Below are 26,223 nucleotides of genomic sequence, written 5' to 3'. Positions count from 1 at the left end.
TAAAACCAATATTATTTTAGTTTTTTCTATAAATTAAAATATATTTTTATTTTCTGGTAAAAATAATATATTAATATAAGCTATAAATAGTTCTTTTTAATTTGTCACTAAAAATCTTTAGTTCAAACCCTATATATAATATAAATATCCCATTATAAATATTTATATAATGATTTAATAAGATAGTAACCATAGTAATAGTTATACTGCAATATAGTATTAAGAAAGGTTAAATAAAATATACTAATAAAGAAAATCATTTTCATTGTTATCAGACTATGTTACAACATAGGTAAATGTATAATTATATTGTTTGGACTATTTTTCCATACAAAAAATAATAACTATACAAACTAAAACACATACATCAATAATCAATCTATACAAAAAAAATCAACGTAAACTTTTAATTTAATTGGAAATTTATAACTTGTACAATCATAACTAGAAAATAAATGACAAATATAAATTTATTGTCATGCATAATATGTTTACAAATTAAAGGCACTTTTTGCTTTTTATTTATAAATTCGAATATATAGATATTTCAATATCTACAAAAAGATAATATAACAATTAAATTTTAAATTATACATAAAACAAACAATGTATCACTAATAAAGTGGTAGACAACATNTAAAACAAACAATGTATCACTAATAAAGTGGTAGACAACATCAAATACCCAAAATATAAATCCAAATTTTTTTTTTTTTTTATCAAGGGCATTTCTAAAACAACATTATATCATTATTATTATTATATGTTGGGCATGTTTGACATTGTATACATAAATAATATATAAAAGAATAAAGGTTGGTAATTTGAATTTAAAGAAGGGTTTTTAAGGTAAAATTGTTGGTGTGGCAAAGAATTATAATCATAAAAATAGAAATTAGAAATTAATGTCCCAGCCTGAATTGTCATCCGGTGGAGGGCTGTCTGCATCAGGTGGATAATTGTCAAAATTGCTTGTGTCTATAGCACTACGCACCTTTGGTAGAATTGGAGGGGTAAGCGTTCGATTTCGAAGTCCTTCCCAGTTAAAACCATCAAACCATCTAAAAAAATGCAACCAGTAAAGAAACATTCAAAAACTAAACATCATAAATTGATCATACTTGTGCTTTTGTACTTCAGTTAATCTTTCAGCTGGATTGTCTCTGTAATATGAAAAAAAATTAAATTTTAAATAACCAATGAATACAATATATTTGTATTTGTATATATATATATAATAAATGCAAGAAAAGTTTATAACAACTTATAGTAATATTGTTTTTTTTATCATTATCAATTCTTCAAAGAAATACTTTTAAAACAATAATTTATGAAAAAAAATAAAATGTATAAGAAGACTAAATCAGAGAACATTCTAAAAAATTTAATAAATAAAAAATACAGAAGGTAATGAGAAGAATTCAAATAATTGCCTACAAGTGTAAAAAAAGTTCTAGATACAGTTACTACTTCACATATTGATACTTAAACAATTTCATGAATAATTTAAAAAATAAATCTAAGTTTCTGTTTTTAAGAACAAATTTACTACAAATTCTATATATATAAATTTTTTACTTTTTGTATCTTTTATTTATTAAAATTTATTTTAAATTCAGTAAAATTAAAGAAATTCAACTTAGTTTTATACATATATTCTTTAAATATATACTATGATTATTCTAATAAACATAAGATATAATTAGTATTTATTTTTAATAGTAAAAAACAATTTAAATAACGGAACAGAAAAATTGTTAAATTTATAATACACTAATTCTTTAAAATCAAGTATACATACCTGCATAATTTTTTAATTAAGACTCTAGCATTTCTAGTAATATTTCTTGGGAATTCAATAGCATCTATTCCTTTTAATATAATATTGTAAGTTTTCATAGGATCGGCTCCGGTGAAAGGTGGTGTGCCTTAATAATAAAAATTTAATTAAAATTAATTCTTAATAATAATACTATGATTTGAATGTTTAAAACAGTTATTATTATTTAATTTACAAGAATTTTATCATTAACCTAATAGAGGACCATCATTCAGTGTACAATTATACAGTTGTTTTAAGTTGAGTCAATCAAAATTATTATAAATTTTATAAATTAAACAACTTAGTCCTATTTATTAAATTAATAAACATAAAGTACGAATACAATTTTTGTACCGGTAAGTAGTTCGAACATGAGTACTCCCAATGACCAGTAATCGGCGCTAATATCATGACCCCTGTTGAGAATCACTTCCGGAGCGACGTACTCGGGTGTACCACAGAATGTCCAAGTTTTTCTTCCATTCTATGAATGATTAGACCACAATTAGAATTAGAATTTGAAATGATATTACAAAGACACTTTTAGTGTTGAACACAAAAATGAGTTTAACATATAATTGTTAATAATACCTGAAGTTTTTTAGCAAAACCGAAATCCACTAGTTTGACATAACCACTTATGTCTAAGAGAAGATTTTCAGGTTTCAAATCTCGGTAAATGATATTACGAGAATGCAAGTAATCAAATGCTTCGACCACACAACCCGTGTAAAATCGCGTGGTGGAGTCATCAAAATGTCCTCTGTCTCTGTAATTAGTCATAATGCATTGAATGGCATAATTACATGTATATTACATTTCATTTTACACGTCGACATGGATAAATGAAAATTATACTCGTATGGTAGTTTAAGAACTCTAACCAAAATATCATGTTTTGTCGATTTGCGGTCACTTACCTCAATATAGTCCACAATTCTCCACCAAGGCACGATTCCATGAGCATGTACAGATATTTTTGATCTTTGAACGTCTTGAACAGTTTGACTATGAAGTCACAATTAGCTTCACCCATAATTTCTTTTTCAGACATGATATGTTGTTGTTGTCTCGTCTCGACAATCTACGAGAAAAAATATTCACATTAAGTACACGAATTCGTTCACCACACTCAACTTCAAATTAAGTATGTTTATAATGAAACTTACTTGACTTTTTTTCATTTGTTTCAAAGCAAATGACCGAGTTGAATCATTATTAACTTGGACAAGTTCGACCCTGCCAAAACCTCCGACGCCCAAAGTGGCTAGTACTTGGAGATCTGATAGTTTGAGATTTTGGAATTCTTTGTTTGTAGTACTATAATGATAAATACAATTAATATAACGTCAAAATATGATTTTAATAAAAAAAATAAGATAACTAATTATAATTATAATCATAATTCTAAAAATAAGTACACAATATACTATAATTTAGTTCCATGACAAATAAAAATTAATAGGAAAAAAATTTGAGCATGCACCATGCAAAATTGTTTAAACGAACTAGTTCATGTTTAATTTTTATGAATAAATTAAAAATGTATCAACTACGTGTATTCAAATATATTTTAACAACATTTAGCTTACCCGGGAAGAGCCTAGGACAAAGGCATGTAAGTGAGAAAATTATGAATATTAGGTAAACCGTAAAACAAAATTAACACTAAATTAACAACAAACAGATTTCTGTTTAATACGTTTGAGTACCTGCATTTTTTAGTGTATTTATTTTGTATATTTTTTGAAAGCTACGTTATCAAATTATTTGCGCAGAACTATTACCTCATTCGTTCCAAAACGTCATCATCTTTGTATCTAGTGCGAATTTCATCCAACCCTGATATTAGTTGGTTGAAAGTTTCTCTGTCAATGACCAAACAAGAAACCCCTTCGGGATCACAAGCTATAATATTGGCCGTTCGCAAATCATCGCTGTAAAATATAGAAAATAAAAATTTTAGTGAAATTTCTCCTTGAAATCATTTATAACTTTACTAACCCTTGCAGAGCTTTTTCACCGAAAAAGTCACCTTTCTGTAAAGTACGGATATATTTTTCTTCTGTGTTGTTTGGCTGCTTGATGGTAACTTTGACCTAGCAAGTATAAAAAAATATATACATATATGTGTGGTTTAAATGTTCCGAAGTAATGATTTTTTACCTTTCCTTTGTTGATTATAAAGAACGTGTCTCCACGTGCTCCTTGTCTTATGATATAATCTCCGGCGTTGTAGAAAGTCTACAATAAAAATATTTTAATATAAGATACCCTTTCGCATTAAGCGAGAATATATCATGACTTACTTCTTCCAATACGTCTGAGATTTTTATTAGAGTCTCTTCGGGTAAGTCTTTGAATATCGGGACGCTCTTCAAGAAGTCTGTATATTCGGTTTGACGGATGAGACCTGTTCTCATCATAATGGTTTGGAAACATTGCCGTTCGATTGCCCATAGCTTACAGTCAGTGGCGGCTAAAAATAAATATCGAAACCTCAATAAGTAATGAAGAAAAAATATGTATCCAGGCAATGAAAATAAAAATACGTATAAAGAAGTTCTTTTGAAATCCACTAGTAGTGACCACGAGAGAAAATCGCACGAAGAAAATATGACCAGAGGTCTGAATCGATGGTAAACACTAGTCCACATGATTAGAGCGTGGCGTCTATTGATGTTACAATACAAAATATAAACTTTGTTTGTTATTTACATCAATCGTATTTAGTGAGTAGGGGACAAAATAATAATGAAAAAAAAATTAATTAGCCGAGTATCTTGTAAAATACATTAATTAAAACCGTTTAAATCGAAACGACGTCAACGATACACATTCATATGTACACAAACAATATAAAAACATTAATTACATTTCCGTCATTATAAAACTCAAAGTTTGATTTAATGAATTAAAAATTCTTTTGAACTTTATTGTGAAATATGGTTTTCAAATGATAATCAAGTTGTATACACCTTGAAAATTTAATGACAAATTTTTTATAGTTAATTAAGACTCGAAGGAAAGCCCTTAAAATGTATTTTAATGTATTAAAAATTGATTAAAATTAAAAACCCATCACTAATATACCAAATAAATTAGGTAATGAGCATAGTACAAAATAAACAAATCTTTTTCAACATTTTTTTAATAATTTCAATTTTAATTTCACTCTATTCGTCAGAATATATCAGAACATAAAAAAATATATATCCTTGAAAGTCATAAAAATAAACCAACTGTTCTCACAAATACGTCTATATAGAATAGTCATGAAATCTCTTATGCTGGGTCGCCTATTTTGAAGTTCAGTAAACAAAATCACGAATGACCTACAATTTTTTGTTTAGTAAAAATATATCAGAAACTGTTATTCTTTTTTTTTTTTTTGATAGTGTAGCGAGAAAAAAGTGCCTACGAGTTGGTTGACAGTAAAGATTGAGAAGACTAATTCGACAGTGGGCGTTACAGTTATAAATATCAGGAGCAGGAGCTTAAAGTATTTAAACGACACTAATAACTACACATAGAAGTCTGTCAATCAAAATAATAGCTGTGCACGAGTATTTTTTTTTAAATTCATTTCTCTTCTGTACAGATCCTACTTGAAACGTGTGGGTTATTCATAGTATTGTTCAATGCAACGTTTAAATTGATAATTTTATGAATAACAGAACGCACTGGACGAATAAGGATTCTAAAGGTCTTCGCCGTACATTTTTTTTTTTCATAATTGAAATTTTAACATTCAATCTGGTCATCAAGTGTCCTTATATGAATATAAGATTTGACTATACAAACTACATACCTTTTATGGTGGCAGTGCGTTTACAGTTGTACAAAATGGCAAGTTCACCGAATACTTTTCCAGGAGCCAAAGTGCTCAAATATTTGTTTTCTCTGCTGACTTCCACTCGTCCCTCTGAAAATTAAATAACAAATTAATATATTTTCAAAAAACGTACTAGGTCATTAAAATAAATGCAATACTACAATTGGCTTGAATGCGTTAGCACAACTACGTAGAGAATATACGTGAACATATATCGTAATTACGATTACTTGTGTTTAAATAACATAATAGCTTAACGTATAATTAAAAAAAATTGCATGTCTCAACTCCTGACCTCATTATTTAACTTTAATACATTTTCGGACCCCACGAAGACATTTCTAAAAAAACTGACCGTAATATGTTGTATTTTATACGTAATAGGTATGATTTTTATCAAATCAAAGCGTGTAAAAAAATACACAAATTATAAAAAATAAAATGAAGCGTGATACGATTAGTGTTACATTGGTAAGTATACAAGCACCAACCTACAGTCACGGCCTCATTGTTTTTTCTTGTAATTTTCCAGAAACCAAACGGTATGTCGTTCACGAAAACTGAATTGTGGTAAGTATATGTTGTTATTTATTTACATTGTACGTGTTAATATTTATTCGAACGCGTTTAGTTTGTACATCAGTAAGACGATTTGTCTGTGGTTTTGTAGGACGACAATAGAGATGGCATTTGCGAAGGCACCTACCAAGAAATCAACACACACAAACAAACCCAAAGATTGCATCAGACGATAGCGGTCGACGAGTTGCGTTTTTAATTACACCGAACGGAGGGATAATACATTGGACATTCTAATGGAAATCTTTTATGGGTATTAATGTGCACGGGCTTCGCTGTGACTTTTTCAACGAGGAGATGCCAGTCACAGTAGCGAGACGGTACGGAGGTCATCGACTGCAGCAATTCTAAAGCCCGCAGCGGTTGTATTGTATGTACTTTTTAACAGCGAGCGGTTTTCTCGTTAAACGGTGAAGATTTTCGTGGTAGTAGGCGATTGATGAAAACGCAACAATAACGGATGTTTCTCGATGACAAAAACATTTTTAACGCCATCCAAACGGTGACAGCCATTTACTCTCGTTGTACTAATAAACTGTCATTGGACTTAAAATCGCATCAAACTGTAGTCCAAATGGGCCGTTCAAATTGTAATTTAGAGAATTCGAACGAGATACACAATGACTATTTAGCTTAGGTCTTGCGCCAACAGTTACAGAACGATAACCAACTAGATATTTCGCCACAATATTGTGCGATACGATTGTAACGCAAATCATATTTTTAATTGGATTAATTACAACAGAGATTACCGACTAAAAGATATACTGATATATACAATTATTACGCGTCATGTTTACAATAATACTCTTTCTACACTTCTCCGGTTCTTGCACAATATTTTGGGTACAATATCTTTCAAATAATTTGTTGGATAATTTTCTTGCAGCTAGCACAGCGAACTAAACCGAAAACGAATTTGCCGTTGTAAGAAATATACTGGTCCACGTGTAGTTCGTATTAAACCAGCGACAGAAATATTGTGTTATTATACACATAACAGTAAGGAGACGACTCAACTAATTGTGACGTTTCAATAAAAGTATAGCGCAATGATTTATTGATGAAATTTTGCGTTTTACACAATAAAATGTCTTGTGTAGTGATAATTAATAATAATATTATTGCACGCGCTTTTGCTTAACGATTCAACGCTGTCGTCGTCGTGGTAGTTAAATATAATTAAAGAGCAAATGTAATTAGCGGAAGGGATACATAATGCGTAAAAATGAGTATCAAGATACACGAAGGAGGAAGATGTCCACGAAAACATGACTCGGAGAAAGCAGCATAACCAACACACACACACACACACACTGTAGGTCCTCTAACACCATGACGTGTGTTTACACAAGAATACAACGCATAGGTACTAGTTGTCGCATGACTCACATCCGTATGTATACCCTGTAGGTACACGCATAAAAAATCATCGATTAACACTCACGCGAAATGATCGCAGAAAACAACATACGCCCACGCTATAACAGTGCAAAATAACAGTAGACGTAAGGCGGGTAACACCCAAGTGAGAGTATCGGCCATACATTGTTCACTACTATCGAAAACTATTACCTTCGTCAATGTGATACGCAACAATGTGTTGAATTAATTTCACAGAATTGTCGACAGCAAACTCAAAGATTTGCACCAACACCACGCCATTTAACATGTAGTGTAGATGTCAACTGACTTCGGCGAAGAAATGTTGTGGATCGGATGAAACTATCGCCTTTTTCGAAAGGTCTAATATTATGAAATATTATTAGCATGTATGAAATACTATTGCAGCTGAAGACATTGGAAACGCCACGTCATCCAGTTTGTAATCCGAGTAACAATAACCCTCCTATGAGGAATATTTAAAATGTACATATTATCGAATGCTTAATAACAAAGCGAAACATTTCTATTTTTTTACGCGAAAAATAACGTGAGAACTGCTTTGGAGCAGTACGACGTTTTAGTGCATGTTACGAATTTACTGTTGTATTTCACATTTTTAGATTATTATAATAATAGTATAAGTATATGTAATAAATAAAACAACAGCTGGAAAACGAAAACGTATCTGGTTTGTCCTACACAGTATAAATTAACAAACGGAATATCCCATACTTGGGGGGAGACCTTCTGCTGGTTAGTAGTGGTTGGCATAAGTATTACTATTAAAATACTTTCGTGTATATAAATATATATGGTTGTTGTTACTCATATACGAGTTTTTTCCGATTGCAAAATCCGATTGAAATGTTTTGAATATTGGAGGGCCATTGCAATGAACACTACTGTGATGTACAAATGTCATGGACACACACGACATAAAGTCTTTTCATTAATTCAAAACGAGAATCGCCATGCTACCGTTTCAGTTTAATTAGCCCCGTCCGACACATACGCTATACAAAATTAACCATTTATAAAATTTTAGTTTTTTTTAAATAACAGCAGTTTAAAAAGTAAAAATACCAGTTTAGTATTTTTAATTTAATATTTGGCATATCTCAAATACAGTTGTTATTTTGTTCAAATAAAAACTTGTAAATTAAGAAACAGATACCTCATACTCTACTAAAGCGTAAAAAAGGACACAATACATCGTTTATACTGAGGTTTATAAATTGCAAATTATAAATTATTAAGCTAGAATGTTATTGTATAAAATTGATAATAGCAAACAATATTTACACTAAGTTTTAAAACATTTATAGCGCAGATTTGTACATTAAGAATGTGTTAAAACTTTATGCTACTTAAAAACACAACTTAGCAGCTACTTTTCATATGTAACAATTGATCTACACTTTTATTTATGTGATTTAAGCAAAAATAAACGCCCAATTAGTTAATCACGATTAACTTGCAATATATAGCTTAAAAAATATATTACTAAAATATGTACAATACGTCCAACCGAAATCAATAATCGTGTTTCAAGGCTTGTCTTATACTTTATCTTGGAGAAAAAAATCTATTTGTATAGATTTCTAAACATCTAAATCGAGAAAATTTAGACTCCTCCGGTCGTCTTCACCACTTCCTAAAAAAAAAACCGCATTCGAAATGTTTAATGGAAAAAAAACTACCAAATTTTTCTTGAGTCGACATATTTTATCGTTTTGAAATATCCCGTACAATATTTTGTAGTAATTGGTTTGCTGAAGGCCGGCCACGGACAAATTAGACGTTCTACACAGTAAAGGTGTGATTCAAACTGCTGTGCTCAGTACTCGGCCAAAAGTATTGGCAAATTACTACACTCTGTTCAGTCGGCTATAATATAGCGTCGTTCTAATTTAAACACGTTGTATATATATTTTTTAAAAATTCAAATTTCTGAGTGATCAGTAAATTTATTGTTCTCGAGTTATTTACACAAGAACAAATTCAAAGTTAGCGCAAGTATTTATAACCCGTACGAACCATAAGCAAACACCTCTCTCCCAATAAAGTCTGACGATAAACTTGGCGCTGGGTCTATTTTGGGACATGTCGTACCGCGAACGGCTTAACGATTGTACGGCGACGAATGTTACGGGGCACGACTAAATAGTATTACTCGATGACAAATAGCCGCGTCGATTATATTCGTGCGAGATGCGTAAAACACGCTACACTTAAAAAATGGCCGCACAAAAAGTCAGAAGCCAATGTCGTTTACACAACACCTTATTTAATCCGAGAGCAGCAGCTACTCTGTGTAAAACCAACGGATCATCTGAAAATTACAAGTCGTTAATAAATCAACACACAGCGATTCCCAACAACAAATTGCGGCTTGCAATCGTTTAAATGGTTTCAGAAAACAATTTCATAACAATAAGAGCACGATATATTAATAATATCAATCGTGTATTGATTTCTATGATCGTACGCACAAATTATATGCTTGTAATGTGTTTACACAATTCAATGTTTACAATAAAACCTACTGCCCATTTGAAATCGCATAAAGTGTACGCGTATAATTACGGGCACTTATTTTCATATTAACCGTCCGAATAACGGCCTTTTTAATTACACCAGCGAATTTCTCCGGTCGAAACGTTTTCTTCAGGTGACGGATGGAATCGATGCGATGGAAATATTAAATCCGCGTGTCGATCAGGTCGTCGATCTCGACACGACGGTATTATTTTTGGACGCCATTGTCGCAGTGGAAACAATTTGAGAGCGCCAAGGAATACTAACGGTTTGGTCCGTACGACAACGATGCATTGTTCTGGTGGGATTTCCACAAATGACGACGGCCTTGATCAAGCTCTGTCCATTGACTTTGTTCTATATACCCGCCGATCGATGTAAAGTCAGCCAATCAGCGACGATGGTTCGTCCCGCGTCAAAAAACGCGCATAAATTCGATAATAATCGTCATGGCTTACTACTATTGGCGATTACTAAACAACAAGTCATTAACATCTCAAATAACGTACTCTGCAGGTTGGAAAGCATACCCGTGAAACAATTGCAACAGCAGCAATATTTTTTCAGGCGATGAGAATGTTATTTGGTCAAACATTTTCAAAATCACATAACACTATTGTTTCACGTTTTATTATATTTTAATTGTCCTATGCTCTCTGTACGATTCAGTTCAGCTTGCAACAATACTACAACGTACGCTTCCACACTATGTACGTATATATAAATACATTATGGTGCAGCTCTTGGTTTATTGACCTCGTATCGTACGCAACGCCATGAAAATTGTTCGGGCAGGAAACATTAATGCAGTCTCCCCGTCGGCGACGGCACTGCTCCTCTAAACTCCAGAAAACTCACAGACAGACTTGTCCCTTGACATTAGAAACCATTAGAATTAAAACGCGTGCAGAGATTTCACGGATTTCCAATCGACCACAATAGTTTTCGTGTACAATGTTGATGTCATTTTTTAAATAGCGAACGCTCATTGATGTCGGGCAATGCGAATAGTTACAAAAGACACGGCGTTTGAAAACTTTTTCTACAAACATGACTCTGCAAACTATGATCATAACACATGCGAGTTGTCAAAACAACATTATAGCCAACCGATGATAATCATTGCCTCTTAAGGTCTTGGAGTTCATTAGTTCAATAAGCGGCCATTGTTTTAGTTAATTAACTACATTAACGAGGAAAAAACGACGTTATTTATTCAAATGTTACACGTCCGTACGAGACATTTACTAAAAGGAAAACCCAAATCGATTACTCAATGCTTCATCCCAACAAGTAAATTCATTTGGAACTTATTTCCAATAGGAATGTATATGAAGTAAACACACTTTCCTTTTTCTAAATTGTTTTCGATTTCCAAGTACGCAATCTACCACAACACCGAAGGCCGCCACTCACTACTCATCAATAAACCACACGATATCATCTAGTAACAAAACACAAATATAGTATTCAGTTTTACAAATGGGATCGGTTCCAATGGATTACTAACAACTACAGAACTACCTGCGTTTATTAGAAAATATGATTTTTAAATTCGTTTTCCATAATAATTTATTTTGAATTAAGAAACAATGTGTGTGCCGGTGATTACCATTATTCAAAAACGAAAAATATTATCTGGACAAATATGTGACGGTTTGATAGTAACGGCCGAGTACACTGACACGAGTAATGGTGTTAAACATCGGGCACTCGGAACTGCACTAAAATATTATCTTAATCGGTGTAACAACAAAACAAAGCACACATTTTTATTCGTGATATTCTCTTCTTTTTTTTTTAGATATAAAACGAAATTAACCGCTACGTCGTTATGCGTTAATAAACTCATCGAGTTTGGACAGTGCTGCTGCACATCCGAGTACGTTTATTTTACCTGCATCATCACACGTTTGTGGCAAATAATAATATTAAACAGAATTTTCCGTTAGTTTTCTCTAAGCTCGCAGCAAAAGAAGACACAGTTAATGTGACATGATTATCGAGGCGGCGACGGTCGTGTGTTTCTCTTGGACACGTTATTTTGTCAGCGAGATAAAAACATCTATCAATAGATCAAAGTCACGTTAGAGGTACTTCGTGTGTACTCAAAGTGCTGACACTCACAGTTATTTGTAGACATGTCTTGCATTGTTCTATAAATTAGTATCAGTAATAATTTTGTACAGTTACATCATCGAATAAGCGCATTGTTAAATATCATCACATTTAAAAGGTTAACCAGACCGAAATCTCCGCGTCACATAAATGGACGCGTATTACGTTACCCGAAAAAACTCGTACATACGTGATGGTTATTCGGTGGAATTTTTTATTCGTTGTGCAATATGGGAATTTTTTACGCGGAATATAGGTTTGTAAGATTCGATTTACATGTTCGTGCAATGCGGTTATGCAGGAGAGGTTGTAGGTTATGTATGCTAGAAGATGTCTGCGCATAACGTTAATAAGTAAACATGTTTGCGGATTGAAAATAACAAAATTATTTCAACACTCGATAAACGATTAAAATTTTTAAAAAACTAATGAACACACAATAGCGCCGTGGCGTATCATTTGCATGGTTAAAAAGGTAATTTATTCGTAATTGCCTCTCTGAATAGGTTATGAGTACAATTCGAAGCAGACACACACATGGCGACTACAATAAGAATACCACCGTACTGGTCTAGTTGTCGATAATTTATACATAATGTGTGTCACCCCAATAAACTATTAACGTAGGCATTTCCAATGTGCACTACTTCTTCACGTTACTACTGAACACATAGCCGCCGGTTGTCACGATTGGGTTTATTAATAAAAAGTGAACGCCAACGATTTATCGTATTAATATTTCGACATGAAAATTATTGTGTTCATTGTTGTACGCCGGCAGACACGTATAAAGATAATTTGAAGGCAAAACTATTGTAATTCATAAACATTATTGTCTCCTGTTCCNTTGGGTTTATTAATAAAAAGTGAACGCCAACGATTTATCGTATTAATATTTCGACATGAAAATTATTGTGTTCATTGTTGTACACCGGCAGACACGTATAAAGATAATTCGAAGGCAAACTATTGTAATTCATAAACATTATTGTCTCCTGTTCCCCAATGGGGCCGCGTGTACGGGGATAAGTGTTGTAATTGGTAAAATAAAAAGTCTCTTCCATAACAAAAGAGCATTCACATAGTTTACAGGTGTCGTGTACTCATTTTAACGTTCGAAAACCGCAAACGTACACAGTCAGATGTCAAAGTCTGTTCAACAAAAAAACACTGTCAAGGACGCGATTGCCACAAAAGATTAAGATACTCGGCTACCCAAATCTACGTACATCTATTATTTGTAATAGCGTTCTAGAGACATTCCAGTGTCTTATACTTCAACAAAGTATTGCTACAAAAGGCAACGAAACTCGGGAAAATATATCGAAAAGTACTTCAACTCTGACGGTTAAACATTTTTTTTCATGCTGAAGAATTGAAAAAAGACTGATGTTTCTTTCGAGAGCTAACATTTAACTCTTCGAGAAGTTTTACTTTTTTTCACTGTGCGCTACGATTGCTCGCTTAGACATTTCTTTATTGGCGATTAACGTTCGATTCTCGGATAAATAAAGATTTAAGACGAGAGGTTTATTTGACAACCTGCCATGTGTACCAAATAGAACAATGACAACTTATTGTAGTAAATAATGTCGCCATGTGTTTAAATCGATTCTACAGCTCATGTTTTTTATTGCCAGCCCTAAATTCATATAGGATCTAAAAGAACTAAGGTAATCTTATTTGTATCCGTAACCAGACAAATATTTAAACTCAAAAAAGTGTTTAGGTCATATGAAAAAGACTGTTAACGTTTCATTATAATGCTTAATGTTGATAAATGGGGTGCAATTGAGACGATTAATTCGATTAATTATAACAGAAAATAAAAATTCGTGCATCTTAATTTTAGTCGCGTAATAGTAAAACGATTCAATTAATTATCGGAAATATTTAGTGAAAACATAGAACTGCACCAAACTTTATACGTCTTTAACCTACTTTTCTATAATGATATGTATTTGTTTCACTTTAAACCACTTAAATGTAGAAAACTGCTACAAAACAAAAAGTTTCTAGACAGAAGGTACGTGTTTCTCAAGACAATAATATGGTAACTCTCTTTTTGAAAGCATTCACGAATAATTGTTTACACAAATATCATTACTGTTTACCAATTATCATTTAGTAGATAAAACAGATCGTGTACACAACTACGAATAATTATGAAACGCACAAACTGACTCGAACGGTGAATGCAATTAGAGCAGGTATCACAATAATAACAATAATTTCAATTAAAAGGAGAACGGCCGAATGAATGGGAAAACGATCTGTTAAAGAAAATTAAGTACAAAGCTATAAGGTCGTTGCGTGCGCTTAACAAGAGAGACGTAGCCTTGGACAACACCCACTCACACGCCAACACCGTTAGTTCGGGACTAAAAAAAGGACTTTGCTTATTGAATCCATGGAGCTTTTTGTTGACGAGAATTCCACTCAGCCCATTGTCCGAAGCTTAAGACTGTTCAGTAACGTACTAGTCTGGGAGTGGACGAGAAGGATATGATTGACGATGAACAGAAAATAAAGGAAACTATTAAATTGATAAGAATTAGATGACTGTACACGTGAGATGATATGTAAGTAACTTGTAAGAAATCGACGCTCGCTGCAAAGAATAATTTGTGCAATACAATCAATTTACAAAAGAGGAAGACAATAGTGTTCTATTAAATTGCGTTTTACCATTCGAATACAACCGGCAGGCGGTCAGTTGAGGTTTACGCAATAGAACGTAACACGTCGCGTTTCCTCGACAGAGTTTATTTGGTGAACATTGTACAATGTCACATAATTTCAATACAACGACGGTGTAATTATAAAAAGCAATTAAGGCACAATACAGTAGGGATGAAATTATACTGCCCGGTGCAAGTGAGAGTTTCGAGAAAGTCCGCTGCAGTGACAAATAGCCGTCTTAGGCATCTCTCCTCCGCATTTGCTTTTACTGCGCTCGTAATACAATACAAGACTGCCCGGTATGTTTTAATAGCATAACGTTACACGTCCGACCGGTTGCGGTAAAAAACCTATTGGTACTACAGTGTGTAGTTGTCGTTGACGTCGATTCGGCGAACCGTCTGCAATGATATCCAATATTGCTCTCCCAAACAATGAACTGCGGCAGAACAGAAGCGATCCGGACCCGATAGAACGTTTCGCACAAAGCGTTTCGACGTCTTAGATGACACAACAAAATGAAGTTTTCGCAACGGAACGACAAAACACAAAAGTATAAAAAAAAAAAATAGAGGTTCGCGAAAAAGGGCAAAGACCAACAACAACGTGCTAAGCGCGTCGTACACCTACTTATCGTTACGGCAACTGTATAAAAATAATATTAAATAACTACTCTTTATGCATTTCTCGATTTCTTTCATAAATATCAATGAGAGCTATTATCTCACATGTTCGTTTCCGCGTTTTACGCTGACAACTCGCACACGATACATAAGACGATAAATACACAAACACCGACAAGCGATTCCGGCGTGTAAACGTGTTTTTCGATTTAGAGAAGCCTGTGCGAGTGTTGTATAATTAACTGAACTATTAAAAATATAATAGTTACTCGACTCAAATAGAACACATTTGCGTTTAGTGATGTCACACGTACGCGTAATTCCCAAACCGCGTAAATTATGCGCTAATACTCCGAAATATGTGTTTTTTTCGTCGCACCTAGCCACACGCCAAGTGCCTAAAAAAATACCAATACCAGCAAACCGCAATGCTGTAAAAACAAAAGTCAATAAAAACGGCATAGTAGTTTTTTCGCCAACGAGTCGGTTTCCAACAAACACACATTTAGGCCTCGAGCACAAGTATGTCACCAATTTCGCAGATGTGTTGTTCAAACCGTGTAAAAACATAATACTCTCGTATTTCGCAGTGTCCGTGTACGCGTTCCATTTTCTGAACGGACGACAAAACACTGTATTTGTGTTTGACAGCAGCAGCCAAAACAAGTTATCGCGGTAACCTGCACAGAAGATAATTATTGTGCACAAATTTATTGCGCACGATAATTATGAAAGGCAGATAGGAGAGCAAGCAAATTAACGACAGGAATCGCGGCGACCCAGAAATTTCGCGCAGAGTAGTTGTGATAATAGCTATAAATTTTTTTTTTCTTTCATAAATATGGTAAGGCGATAAAATAAAATTTCTCCGACTTGTTCCAGACAGAGCCAACGAAAAGGTCAAGAAGGAAGATTTTATAGAAAACGCATCCTGTCGACGATGATAGCGTTTTCACTTTGATCGTGTTGATTTTTACGACCGTCTGACGGGTTGTTGTGCGTTTAAGTGCACACAAAGTCGGTCGGGTTAAAAAAAAAGGCACCATTTTGCTGTAATAAAAATTTGTTTTCTCTAGTAATAACTCGTACATTGCCGAACTAGTTTTCCGTGGAATGCGAAACAATGGCGGCGGCGGCGGCGGCGGGTTTCATAGTCGATGCGTTTTCCGTTATTGGGAAACAATAAGTCATAGTTGCTGTGCTTAGGAACTCCGGACGGACGAGCCGCTACATCTTTTGCACGCGAGTTTCGATTATAAGCGGCGGGGGCGGTGGACCGGAGAGCGCAGGCAGTGCTCGATTACACTATTCGCCCGTACCGCTGAGGGTATTGTGTACGTCGTGGTGGAGTGTTTTGGCTCGTTATCGCAACACAGCACATTACCATACCGGAGAGTGCGTTATGTAATAGACGGGGATTTTTGCCCTGAAATCTTTACCTAAATCCATAACGTGTCGTCACGGTACAATGAAAACTTATAAACCGTCACTGGCCTCGTACAAACAAACGAGTTACACGCAAACAAAAGTAAGTTTTATTGTTGTTATTATAGACGCAGCCGATAACACGATGATGGGCCAAGTCGTGCGGTGAAAATCGATGAGATTCAAACAACAGCAAGTGTATCAAGGCGACGCTTATTATCCGAATAATATGCAAATGCCGAACGGATTAGAGGAAAACGGCGCGGAGAAAGTTCGACGCTTTTTTTAAACAAAACGCACATATTGACGCGACAATATGAAACGACAACACGTTATTTGATGAACCGTCCGATTCTCTCTTTCGGCTCGTTAAATTACATCGAGATCAAAATAACCGGCGAAACGTTAACATTAAACACATTTATTTATTATTTTTTACGGTGAAACCGATAACATTACCAAATATCCAATGCTTCTATATGATACTACGGTACGTCCAAAAGTAAATTTAGAGAAAGTCTATCGATCAGGAAGTAAATTGCAATCGAATTTTAACGTAACGACGAGCTGAGCGTTGCGCGTTTTGTATTCAATTGCGAGTTACGAATACATTTTTAATTATACGACCGAAAATATTATGAACTAAAAAACACTAGATAAACAACAACATTGATATCGAACGATATCAAGTGCACGTCCAGCCGGCTACAGTGAGAATACATTTCCGCATTCACTTAACCAATTGAACGACAAGGAATAAAACATGTACACCTTTGTTAATTTGTTGCGCAAGAGCTATCGGTCGTGGTCGAATGTCAAATGTATCAGCGCTCATCGACATCATCGTTGTTTCAAACGCGGGCCCGTGAAAAGCTGTTGATCCCATCGAGGTCAAATGTGAATTATAATAATTAAACGACGGTACAGAGAAAACTATTAAACAAATGAAACGAAACGGCATTGTGAGATTTTACCTCGGGTACTCTTATCGGTTATACATCCTGAATTTAAACATCACGAGTACAGTTGGTAGAACGTTGTGCAACTCTCTCATAACTGGCCTTGAACAATTTCGGTAAATATTGTCAACTAAAAGACTCGGTGGAAAACTATGTAAATCACCCAGATACCCAGAGCACAATGTCACTGCCGGAAGCGTAGTTTAATAATCAATTAACGACAACGCAATGGTGACACTCGACTAACCAAAATATTTAATAAGACCTAAAAAAGTCAAATAGATAATTAGTCTTTGGCGTAAACACTCCTAAGGTAATGTACGTTTATGTGCAAAGTTATTTAAAAAAAAAACCTGTTCAAAACACAAGTAAACAGTTTGAAACGTTCCATAAGACCAATGTAAAATTTTTGGTATTTTAAACACGTTAAAAACATTGTTTTAACAACCCTACACGTGTGTGAATTGNCAAATAGATAATTAGTCTTTGGCGTAAACACTCCTAAGGTAATGTACGTTTATGTGCAAAGTTATTTAAAAAAAAAACCTGTTTAAAACATTGTTTTAACAACCCTACACGTGTGTGAATGAACACTAAAATTAATAGATACACATTAGAATTTTATTTTAAATTCTTTATCCGGTGCAGCTATGAAGTGTTTATACTTGTAAAAATCTGATAAAATAAGGAAAAAATAAATTTAATTTAATTATGAACTCGATGAAAAATTATCTCGATAAATTAAAATATTATTTATTAGTACTAATAGCGAATATACGGACCTGATAATTTAGTATGGATACGCATTGGCGAACTTCTAAACGCACAGAGAAGATCAAGGCCAACACTTTCTAACAACATCACGGCTTGGAATACGACCTCCACACGACTATGAAGCAATTATTAGTCACAACTGCCTTCAGATGAGAAGTTTTTACTCGTAAAAATTATCACTGGTTAATTCGTCCGAACCATACTGAAAACCTCATAGCATGCAATAAAAAATCAAAAAACCATAACGAATCCGTGTGGTAACTCTTGAGTCAACAGCGAAACCGTCAAAATTAGCCAAGTAGACTACAGCTCTTCATTCCTGACCTACCGAGACGACAATATAAAAACGCCGTTTGCCCGCAATCTATACAGCCCTCTGACGACTTTGAATCGATAGGGCTTTGAGTTTAAACGTGAAGTGTAACGTGGCACTCTCAGGTATCATTTGGCATTCAGGTAAGTTTTTGTTCGTCAGACCATTAATATTATCGTATCGATCGCACCAACATGACCACCCGGACAAGACCGACAGGGCTTAACGAAGTTCCAAGTTAACCTCTGACCTATACGAGTGGCATTTTATTTGTCGGTCACATGACCGCATAACATTCAACAGTAGACGATTGAAAAAACTTAAAAATCAAATATACAATATAGTCTACAATGTTCGGTTTGACTTGACCTAAATAAATAAACACTCGGCTTTGTCCAACTGATTTATACGGTAAACTACTACATAGTCGCAATATCGAGTGTTGTCGTTGACGAGTGTAAACAGTTGTACTACTCTATGGTTTCGGATAACGATACATTTAACTTTCTATAGATGAACGAACACGAGACATTTTATGTTTTGTGGTTCGCAATTGTCAATAATAGTTTGATTTGACCTCATATCATAATAAGTAATGGTTGCTAACAAAAAAACCAAGCAGAATGTCAGTAATAGGACATAACAATAATATTTATTTTTTCTTCGAGTCGTTAGGCGTAAAAAATNTATCATAATAAGTAATGGTTGCTAACAAAAAAACCAAGCAGAATGTCAGTAATAGGACATAACAATAATATTTATTTTTTCTTGGAGTTGTTAGGTATAAAAAAAATTGTTTACGATAAGAAGATAAACATTGTTTAAGTAAACACTTGATGTTGATGTTCTTAATCTAAGACAAAGCAAAAAAAAGACAAAATAATCGGCGGCATTGGACAAATCGATGCGAAGAAAACATTAAAAAATGACCCGATCGTCTACTACGAGTTTAATTTCATCAAAACGTCATTAAAACGATTGAAGGAAGATGAGCATCGTTGGAATCGATCGGACACGGTCGACCGTCGAGTGCATTTCAAACTGTAATTGTCAGTGAAAGCGAATTTTGTTTTTAATTTCAAATATTTTATTCATAAGGCCTGAGAATTGGATTTCGCGTGGTACAAAAAGAATACATAATTGGTTACCCCGTTGGTACATTCAACGACCGATGAGAACGAAACGCGGTCTCCTCCACACCGCGGTTGGCGTCACGGCCCAAACAATTGACCCAATTACTTAGTCTCGATTAGTCGACGTTTAATTGTAAGTGTATTCGTACACATATTTTATTTACAGTGAAAGTGTAAGGTGATGATCATTTACCCACATCGGTATACGCCTGGAATCGCGTGAACACACCTATACCGGCGAGGAGTTTCAATTCAGACGGTTCAATTATTTTTGTATTTTTTCAAAGTATAGAAACGATGCCGACACGGTTTCCAAAACTGTAAAATTATTATAGTACACACTCCGATTCACTATTGCTGAACAGTGTCAACAGACACTTCGCGCCGGTCGAGTGTTTTCTTTATCTAAACCCTCGTAACGTTGCGTTAAACGCATGATAACTCATAGTAACTACTTCCATTGCCCACTGACCGCTGTAGGAATAAATGTTTTTTTTTTTAAATCGACTCGGTGGTTTGACTTGGTCTCGAGAAGGTTGACTAGTATACGATTGTTTTTGTGATACTCAACACTGTTTATTAACATTGTCATTATAATTAAATTTTAGCACCGATGACGATACCAATGTACTTTTCGAAATGTTTTTATAACTTTGTTTTTACGTAACGGCGAAGGCTGTCACACGGTAAATAATACAAAGAACGCATTGCGCGTAGAAGTAACCGATAACACAATAAATTAATTTTAATGGGCGCCTACCGGTATTACACCGCAGTCACCAATATAATCGGGTAACGCCGATAATTGATTTCAACAGAGAATTTTTTATAATTTTTAAGTAGTAATATAGTTTGGAGTCGCGTCGAAGGACACCACCTAGGAAAAGCCGTTTATATCACATTACGAATATTTTTCTTTTCAAATAATGTTATTTATCAGTCGTAAGTAAAACACGCCTTAACGCATGACGTGCTGCTGTAGTATAGGATTTGATGTTATTTACCTGGACAGGAATTGTGGTGCTTCTTGGAGTCGGTCGAACTGCCGCCGCAATTGTTGGACGCCGATGTCGACGACGACACGGTGCCGGTATTCACGTCGCTGGCCGTTCTGTTCGTTGAGATCGTGTTACCCGTCCGCCGTTTTCTGAGACCATACGTGTGAACAGGAACTATGAGTTTCGGCCTAGGAATGGCGAAGTTGTCTTGTTGCTGTTGGCCGTCGGCCGCATCCGCACACCCGGTGGTCGAGCCGACCTCTACAGCAGTGGCCGGAGCGGTGCACGCCAACCGATGGTGGTGGTAATGCTGGTAATGTTGATCATTACCGTTGTCGTCGATGGCGGTCGAACACCGAAAACGGTCGCTGCCCGTTGCCACTTTTTTGGGTGCCGGGTTCCTAAAGGAAAGACTCTTTTTTATCTTGGCCGCTGAAGAACGACACAGGTCTCGGGCGGCGGTGGCCGCTCGTTGTTCGTCCACCATCTCGGCGGCCACTCGTTGTCTCGTCCTGTACCGATGGGTAACCGATTCCGGCTGCCGTACACTCTGCACGCGGCTCAAAGGCTTTGCTCTGGGTCGCCTCGACGACTGCGTATGCAACGCATCGAAATGTTCCTCTTGGCTACTGTTGCTGATGTCGCTACTGCTGGCCTGTCGTTTTTCTGACGGATTCCTACGGCTTACCGTTCCGTTGCCCAAACTGCCGCCCGCGTACTCTTCGTCGTCGTCTTCCACGGGCTCGTCGTCCGCCATTTCCCACGGATGACGACGCTCTTTGCTCCGTGACCGCAAACACCATTTCAGACGACATTCCTGCCAACTCGCTTCGTACGAATTCATCAGTTCTGCCTTTTTGTCTTCCGTCGCCTCGCTGTCCAACTCCAATTGTTTCAGAGCCGATGGCAGGCCGTCCACCAGCAGAGTCGCTTTCCCCGGGTACTTGAAATAACGAATTTTCATTTTACGCCCATTATTACGGCTCCGGCTGTCGGGTACACGATAAAGACATTTTAGAAAAATGTTCAACACAAAAAATTGTTTATATTCTCAGTGCGGTACACGTGGGTTCAAGAAACTCTGTGTTTGTTTAATAAACAAATAAAACGTTTCGAACAATAAAAAAATCATAGTTTACTAACTAATAATCGAGTGTAACAACAACCAAATGGCCTACCTATTAGCTAATTTCACAATACCTCGAGGTCGTATTTAAACGACAATATTATTATGAAACCCAACCAAGTTGCGTCCGATTTGAGCGCAGTTATTCTAATTACTCGATTCGGTATTAAGAAACGATTATCGATACTACGCATTCGTTACTAGATAACTGGAAAAAAAAAAAGATAAAAATAATCGATGCCGAGAATTAATTAACAATGCACCACGCCGTTATGAGACACTTTTGATGAAAAATTACCCGACTTGAGCTGAAAACAAGATAACGATGATAAAACCAAATGAATTTGGAATGTTTTAAAAATACTATGAAATAAAACACTGGAAATTACACTGCCGGATTAAGCGGCTCTTTATTTGGACAAGTTTCGGGGGAAAACGGGTCACACAAAAGAAAGAAAAACACGACTAGAGACAGCAGAATCGGATGATAAAAAACACACGTCTCTCGTTTGAATGTATTAACTCGCACCAGACGTTGACGAGCTTAAACGCGGCCGACCTGAAACCGATAGGCTCGACGGTTTTCACTTTTTGTCCATAACACGTCTGAGGCATCTGGGTCATGAACAAACTCGGGAAAAAAACCACACAAGAATTAAATATAATCGAAAGCGATAATCCCGAACCCATGAAATGGAATTTAATTATATTTATACATTCGTTCTACCGCGCGGAATGAAATAATATGCTAAGTAGTATAAAGATAGGTATGAACGGAATGAGAGTTGTATGTGAATAACACCTTTTATGATAGCTAAAAAAAAAAAGAACAATGAGCAGCATTGATTATCTATGGAGCGATTAAAGGAGAAAAATAATGATTAATCAGAGAAATCAAATTCTACAACAATTTCAAATCTCCGTTTCGAGTCGTTTATCGGGAAATTGATGTGTTCGCTGTTAATTAATTGCACTCGCTAGTAAATGGATGTAAACGTGAAAATACGATATCATTACCCATCGGTCAACTACAGGGTGTTATTACACAGCGATATCACGAACGATTGGAACGCGTGCTCGTTGTGAAATTTCGGTTGACTTTCGTTTTCGAATTCCTGTTCTACACGCGGTAACCGAAGAACGCAGTCTCCAGCAACGGACCCGTGTAACGCGATCGACGGTGCACTTGAACGAAATTTGCATGTTCATTGCTCGTCAAGGCCTTGACACGTAATCTCACTGCGGTGTTTACACAACTATGCAATACTATACACTCGGACAACCCTTTCGAATTCAGAAACCGTTGCGACGTGGGGAGGTCCGCCGCTTTGAACACATACTCATACCCTCGACCGGAGGTCCACGTGAACAATGGCGGTTTAAATATGTTTTTTATCTCGTGTCCACGAGACGTCTGCGGTGCGAATTCTACACGCCGGCGATATTTTAATCGGTTAAGAAACTACTTTGTATTTACTGTTGTGCGTGCGCGCGCACTAAAAATATGCCTTTACACCTTTTAGCTCGTCGAAATACAGGACTTTAATTACATAACACGATAAAAAAATACAATAGACGCAAAGAACCAACGACAAGGATGCCTACAATTTCTACGCTTGCACTTGTTAAACCAACAGATTCTACAACCGGTGGAAAAATATCAAGTTTTTCCACGAGCAAAACGAATTTTTAATATAAATGTAGACTATGAACAATATTTGATTTCGTATAAACTTTGGAATGGAAAAAACAAAGGCTGTTTATTTATCTTCACGGATTTATTTGAATTGGTTATCACAGTTTACAAATATTATTGTAAAAAAAAAAAAAAACAAAAAAAACTGACAAGAAACAAAGAAAAACGTCATGGTTAACACAGATTTCCTCGAACCGGTCGTGTCCACATGTGAAAATATTGATATTGTATAATATTTAAGTTTTTCACTGGCTTACCGTTGAGAGCTCGTTGACACCGGTCGTTAAGTCGTCGGCCGAAAACAAAAACACTGAGAGGTGGTGTTGACCGACGGATAAAAAACAAATCAAAGAGTTAAAAACAATAAACTAACTGAATTAACAAGAAATTATTTCAAAACGAACACTAACAAACACACTGACACGCGCGAGCGCACGTACCCGGCAAACAGACAGCACGACAGACGCCGACGGCGGACGGACATACACTGAACGCTCTGCCAGTCCTCTCTCTATCCATCCGTTGCGTTCAAACAGTACGGCGTTCTTTTGTTGTATATTATGCTGCGGCGACTACGGCGTTGTCTTCGCGCGGAACAGCTGTGCCGCGTCTATCCCCACCGGCACAAAAGCAGCTGTTCCCGGGCACACCGTGCGCGATTGCCGCTGTGTCACGGTACATACATACAAGTGCAACAAGGTACACTCACTGAAATATTATTACACACTACTACAGTTTACGCTTACACCGGAGTAATATGATAACGAGGTGTCACCATCCTATTTAAACATGCCGGCCAATCGTGTCACAACGGACAAACATCATTTTGTCGCATTCTTAAGAATATCTCGCTACGATAACGTTATCAAATATTTAATTTCCTATAAATTTATTTATCGTTTCAAATGTAATCCGAAATTAAAATAATGTCGGAGGTCAAACTCCTTCTCGGTAAATCAATCGCCCGCATATGCATAAAATGAGCATGCCGTTTCCCCTACCACAAAAACACAGACATCCGTTCGATTGGGGTAATGGAGATGAGCGACGACCACGTGAAATTAAAATAAAGAAATGCCTTAGGGTAAGATTTAACAACCAAGTTACGGTTCACTAACAGGCCCATTGAATAAAACTCGTGTTGTTCTCGTGCAATTTTTAGACCAAAATGCCCAACCCTTACTATGTAAGCAAATGCATTCATTTACGAATGATATTAATAATATGATTTCAAACAGCTAAGATTTAAAGGAATGACAATTGAAACACCAATTGCCTATAATTTCAATAAAATTTAAGTATAATATTGAAAATCTCAGTCATTACTATTTATATTTGTAGAAATAAATTTTAAATGTTCTATTTAAACTTAAAAACAGTATTGAAATATAAGCGATCAACATGCTCACCGACTAAAATAAGTTTAAGCATTTATTTATATACATGATTGCAAATAATGCATGTAAAACTAGAACGACTTGATCTACAAAAATGTTTTTTGTCTTTTGAGTTGAACCGTTTGATTCCTCACGGCCTATGCGTAATCGCATTATAGTACTGTAAAATGATAATTTGTAATATATATTATATTTTATCTTAAGCTCATCTAGTAATGAAACCAGATAATAAACGTTAACCAAAAAATTAATTTAATTATTTCAAAAATTCACTTTCAATCATCGAGTTAAACAATTTTTTTGCATTCAATTAGCTCTGTAAATCATTTTTCTAATTCCAAATAATTAACAACTAATAATTATTATTGTTGGTTGAAAATTTATTGTTAGGGTATAAATCTAGTAGCTCTATATGTTAATCGCATTATTGGACGACCTAAATTAATGATCAAGTAGTAAAATCATTTTGATGCGGGCATTGGTGGTATAGTATGTCACAGACACAAGGACATAAAATATACGGAAATAATATTTTTTAAACGAGTAAACAATTTAAACTCTGATATTCTACTGTAGGCCAGATAAATTCCTAGATATCTATTTTTTATCGTTCGATTAACAGCTACTCTCATTCACTTAAATGAGAAACCTAACACGGACCAAAAACAAAGACTTATTCATTTGAGTTAAGAGTAGCCAATTACAATGGTGTACATTTTTATTGTTATCTATTGTCAATGCGACTTGTATAATATAATGTAGTCGATAAACATTCAAACATAAGTAAAATTCTGAAGGTGATTATATCCACAGGTTCAT

The 26,223-nt window shown here is 35.2% G+C and overlaps 2 protein-coding genes across 6 annotated transcripts in view; both read right to left on the bottom strand.

Moving 5' to 3' along the window:
- The window catches only part of LOC126896169 (uncharacterized), a 180,822-nt gene that overhangs the window by 124,193 nt on the left and 30,406 nt on the right, over nucleotides 1-26,223 (bottom strand). The window lies entirely within an intron of this gene.
- Nucleotides 644-26,223, bottom strand: part of LOC126896143 (cGMP-dependent protein kinase, isozyme 2 forms cD4/T1/T3A/T3B) — a 79,495-nt gene continuing 53,915 nt past the window's right edge. For 4 of the 5 annotated variants that reach the window (XM_050668644.1, XM_050668645.1, XM_050668643.1 and 1 more), the window contains 12 exons: nucleotides 5,634-5,747; nucleotides 4,132-4,301; nucleotides 3,989-4,066; nucleotides 3,827-3,921; nucleotides 3,610-3,759; nucleotides 2,992-3,142; nucleotides 2,743-2,906; nucleotides 2,414-2,591; nucleotides 2,177-2,306; nucleotides 1,802-1,928; nucleotides 1,122-1,163; nucleotides 648-1,061 (listed from right to left, as the gene is read on the bottom strand). In XM_050668644.1, the coding sequence (XP_050524601.1) occupies nucleotides 896-1,061; nucleotides 1,122-1,163; nucleotides 1,802-1,928; nucleotides 2,177-2,306; nucleotides 2,414-2,591; nucleotides 2,743-2,906; nucleotides 2,992-3,142; nucleotides 3,610-3,759; nucleotides 3,827-3,921; nucleotides 3,989-4,066; nucleotides 4,132-4,301; nucleotides 5,634-5,747 (1,565 nt within the window). In that variant the 3' untranslated portion in view covers nucleotides 648-895. Of the gene's footprint in view, nucleotides 1,062-1,121; nucleotides 1,164-1,801; nucleotides 1,929-2,176; nucleotides 2,307-2,413; nucleotides 2,592-2,742; nucleotides 2,907-2,991; nucleotides 3,143-3,609; nucleotides 3,760-3,826; nucleotides 3,922-3,988; nucleotides 4,067-4,131; nucleotides 4,302-5,633; nucleotides 5,748-21,191; nucleotides 22,175-24,264; nucleotides 24,647-26,223 lie in introns of those variants that run through there. The other variant, XM_050668642.1, reaches the window with a different exon arrangement.

The sequence above is a fragment of the Daktulosphaira vitifoliae genome, unplaced genomic scaffold (assembly GCF_025091365.1).
Source record: "Daktulosphaira vitifoliae isolate Bord-2020 unplaced genomic scaffold, ASM2509136v1 Scaffold_1, whole genome shotgun sequence".
Classification (NCBI taxonomy): Eukaryota; Metazoa; Arthropoda; class Insecta; order Hemiptera; family Phylloxeridae; genus Daktulosphaira; species Daktulosphaira vitifoliae.
Note: the sequence above shows the minus strand (reverse complement) of the source record. Positions and strands in the feature narration are given on the sequence as shown.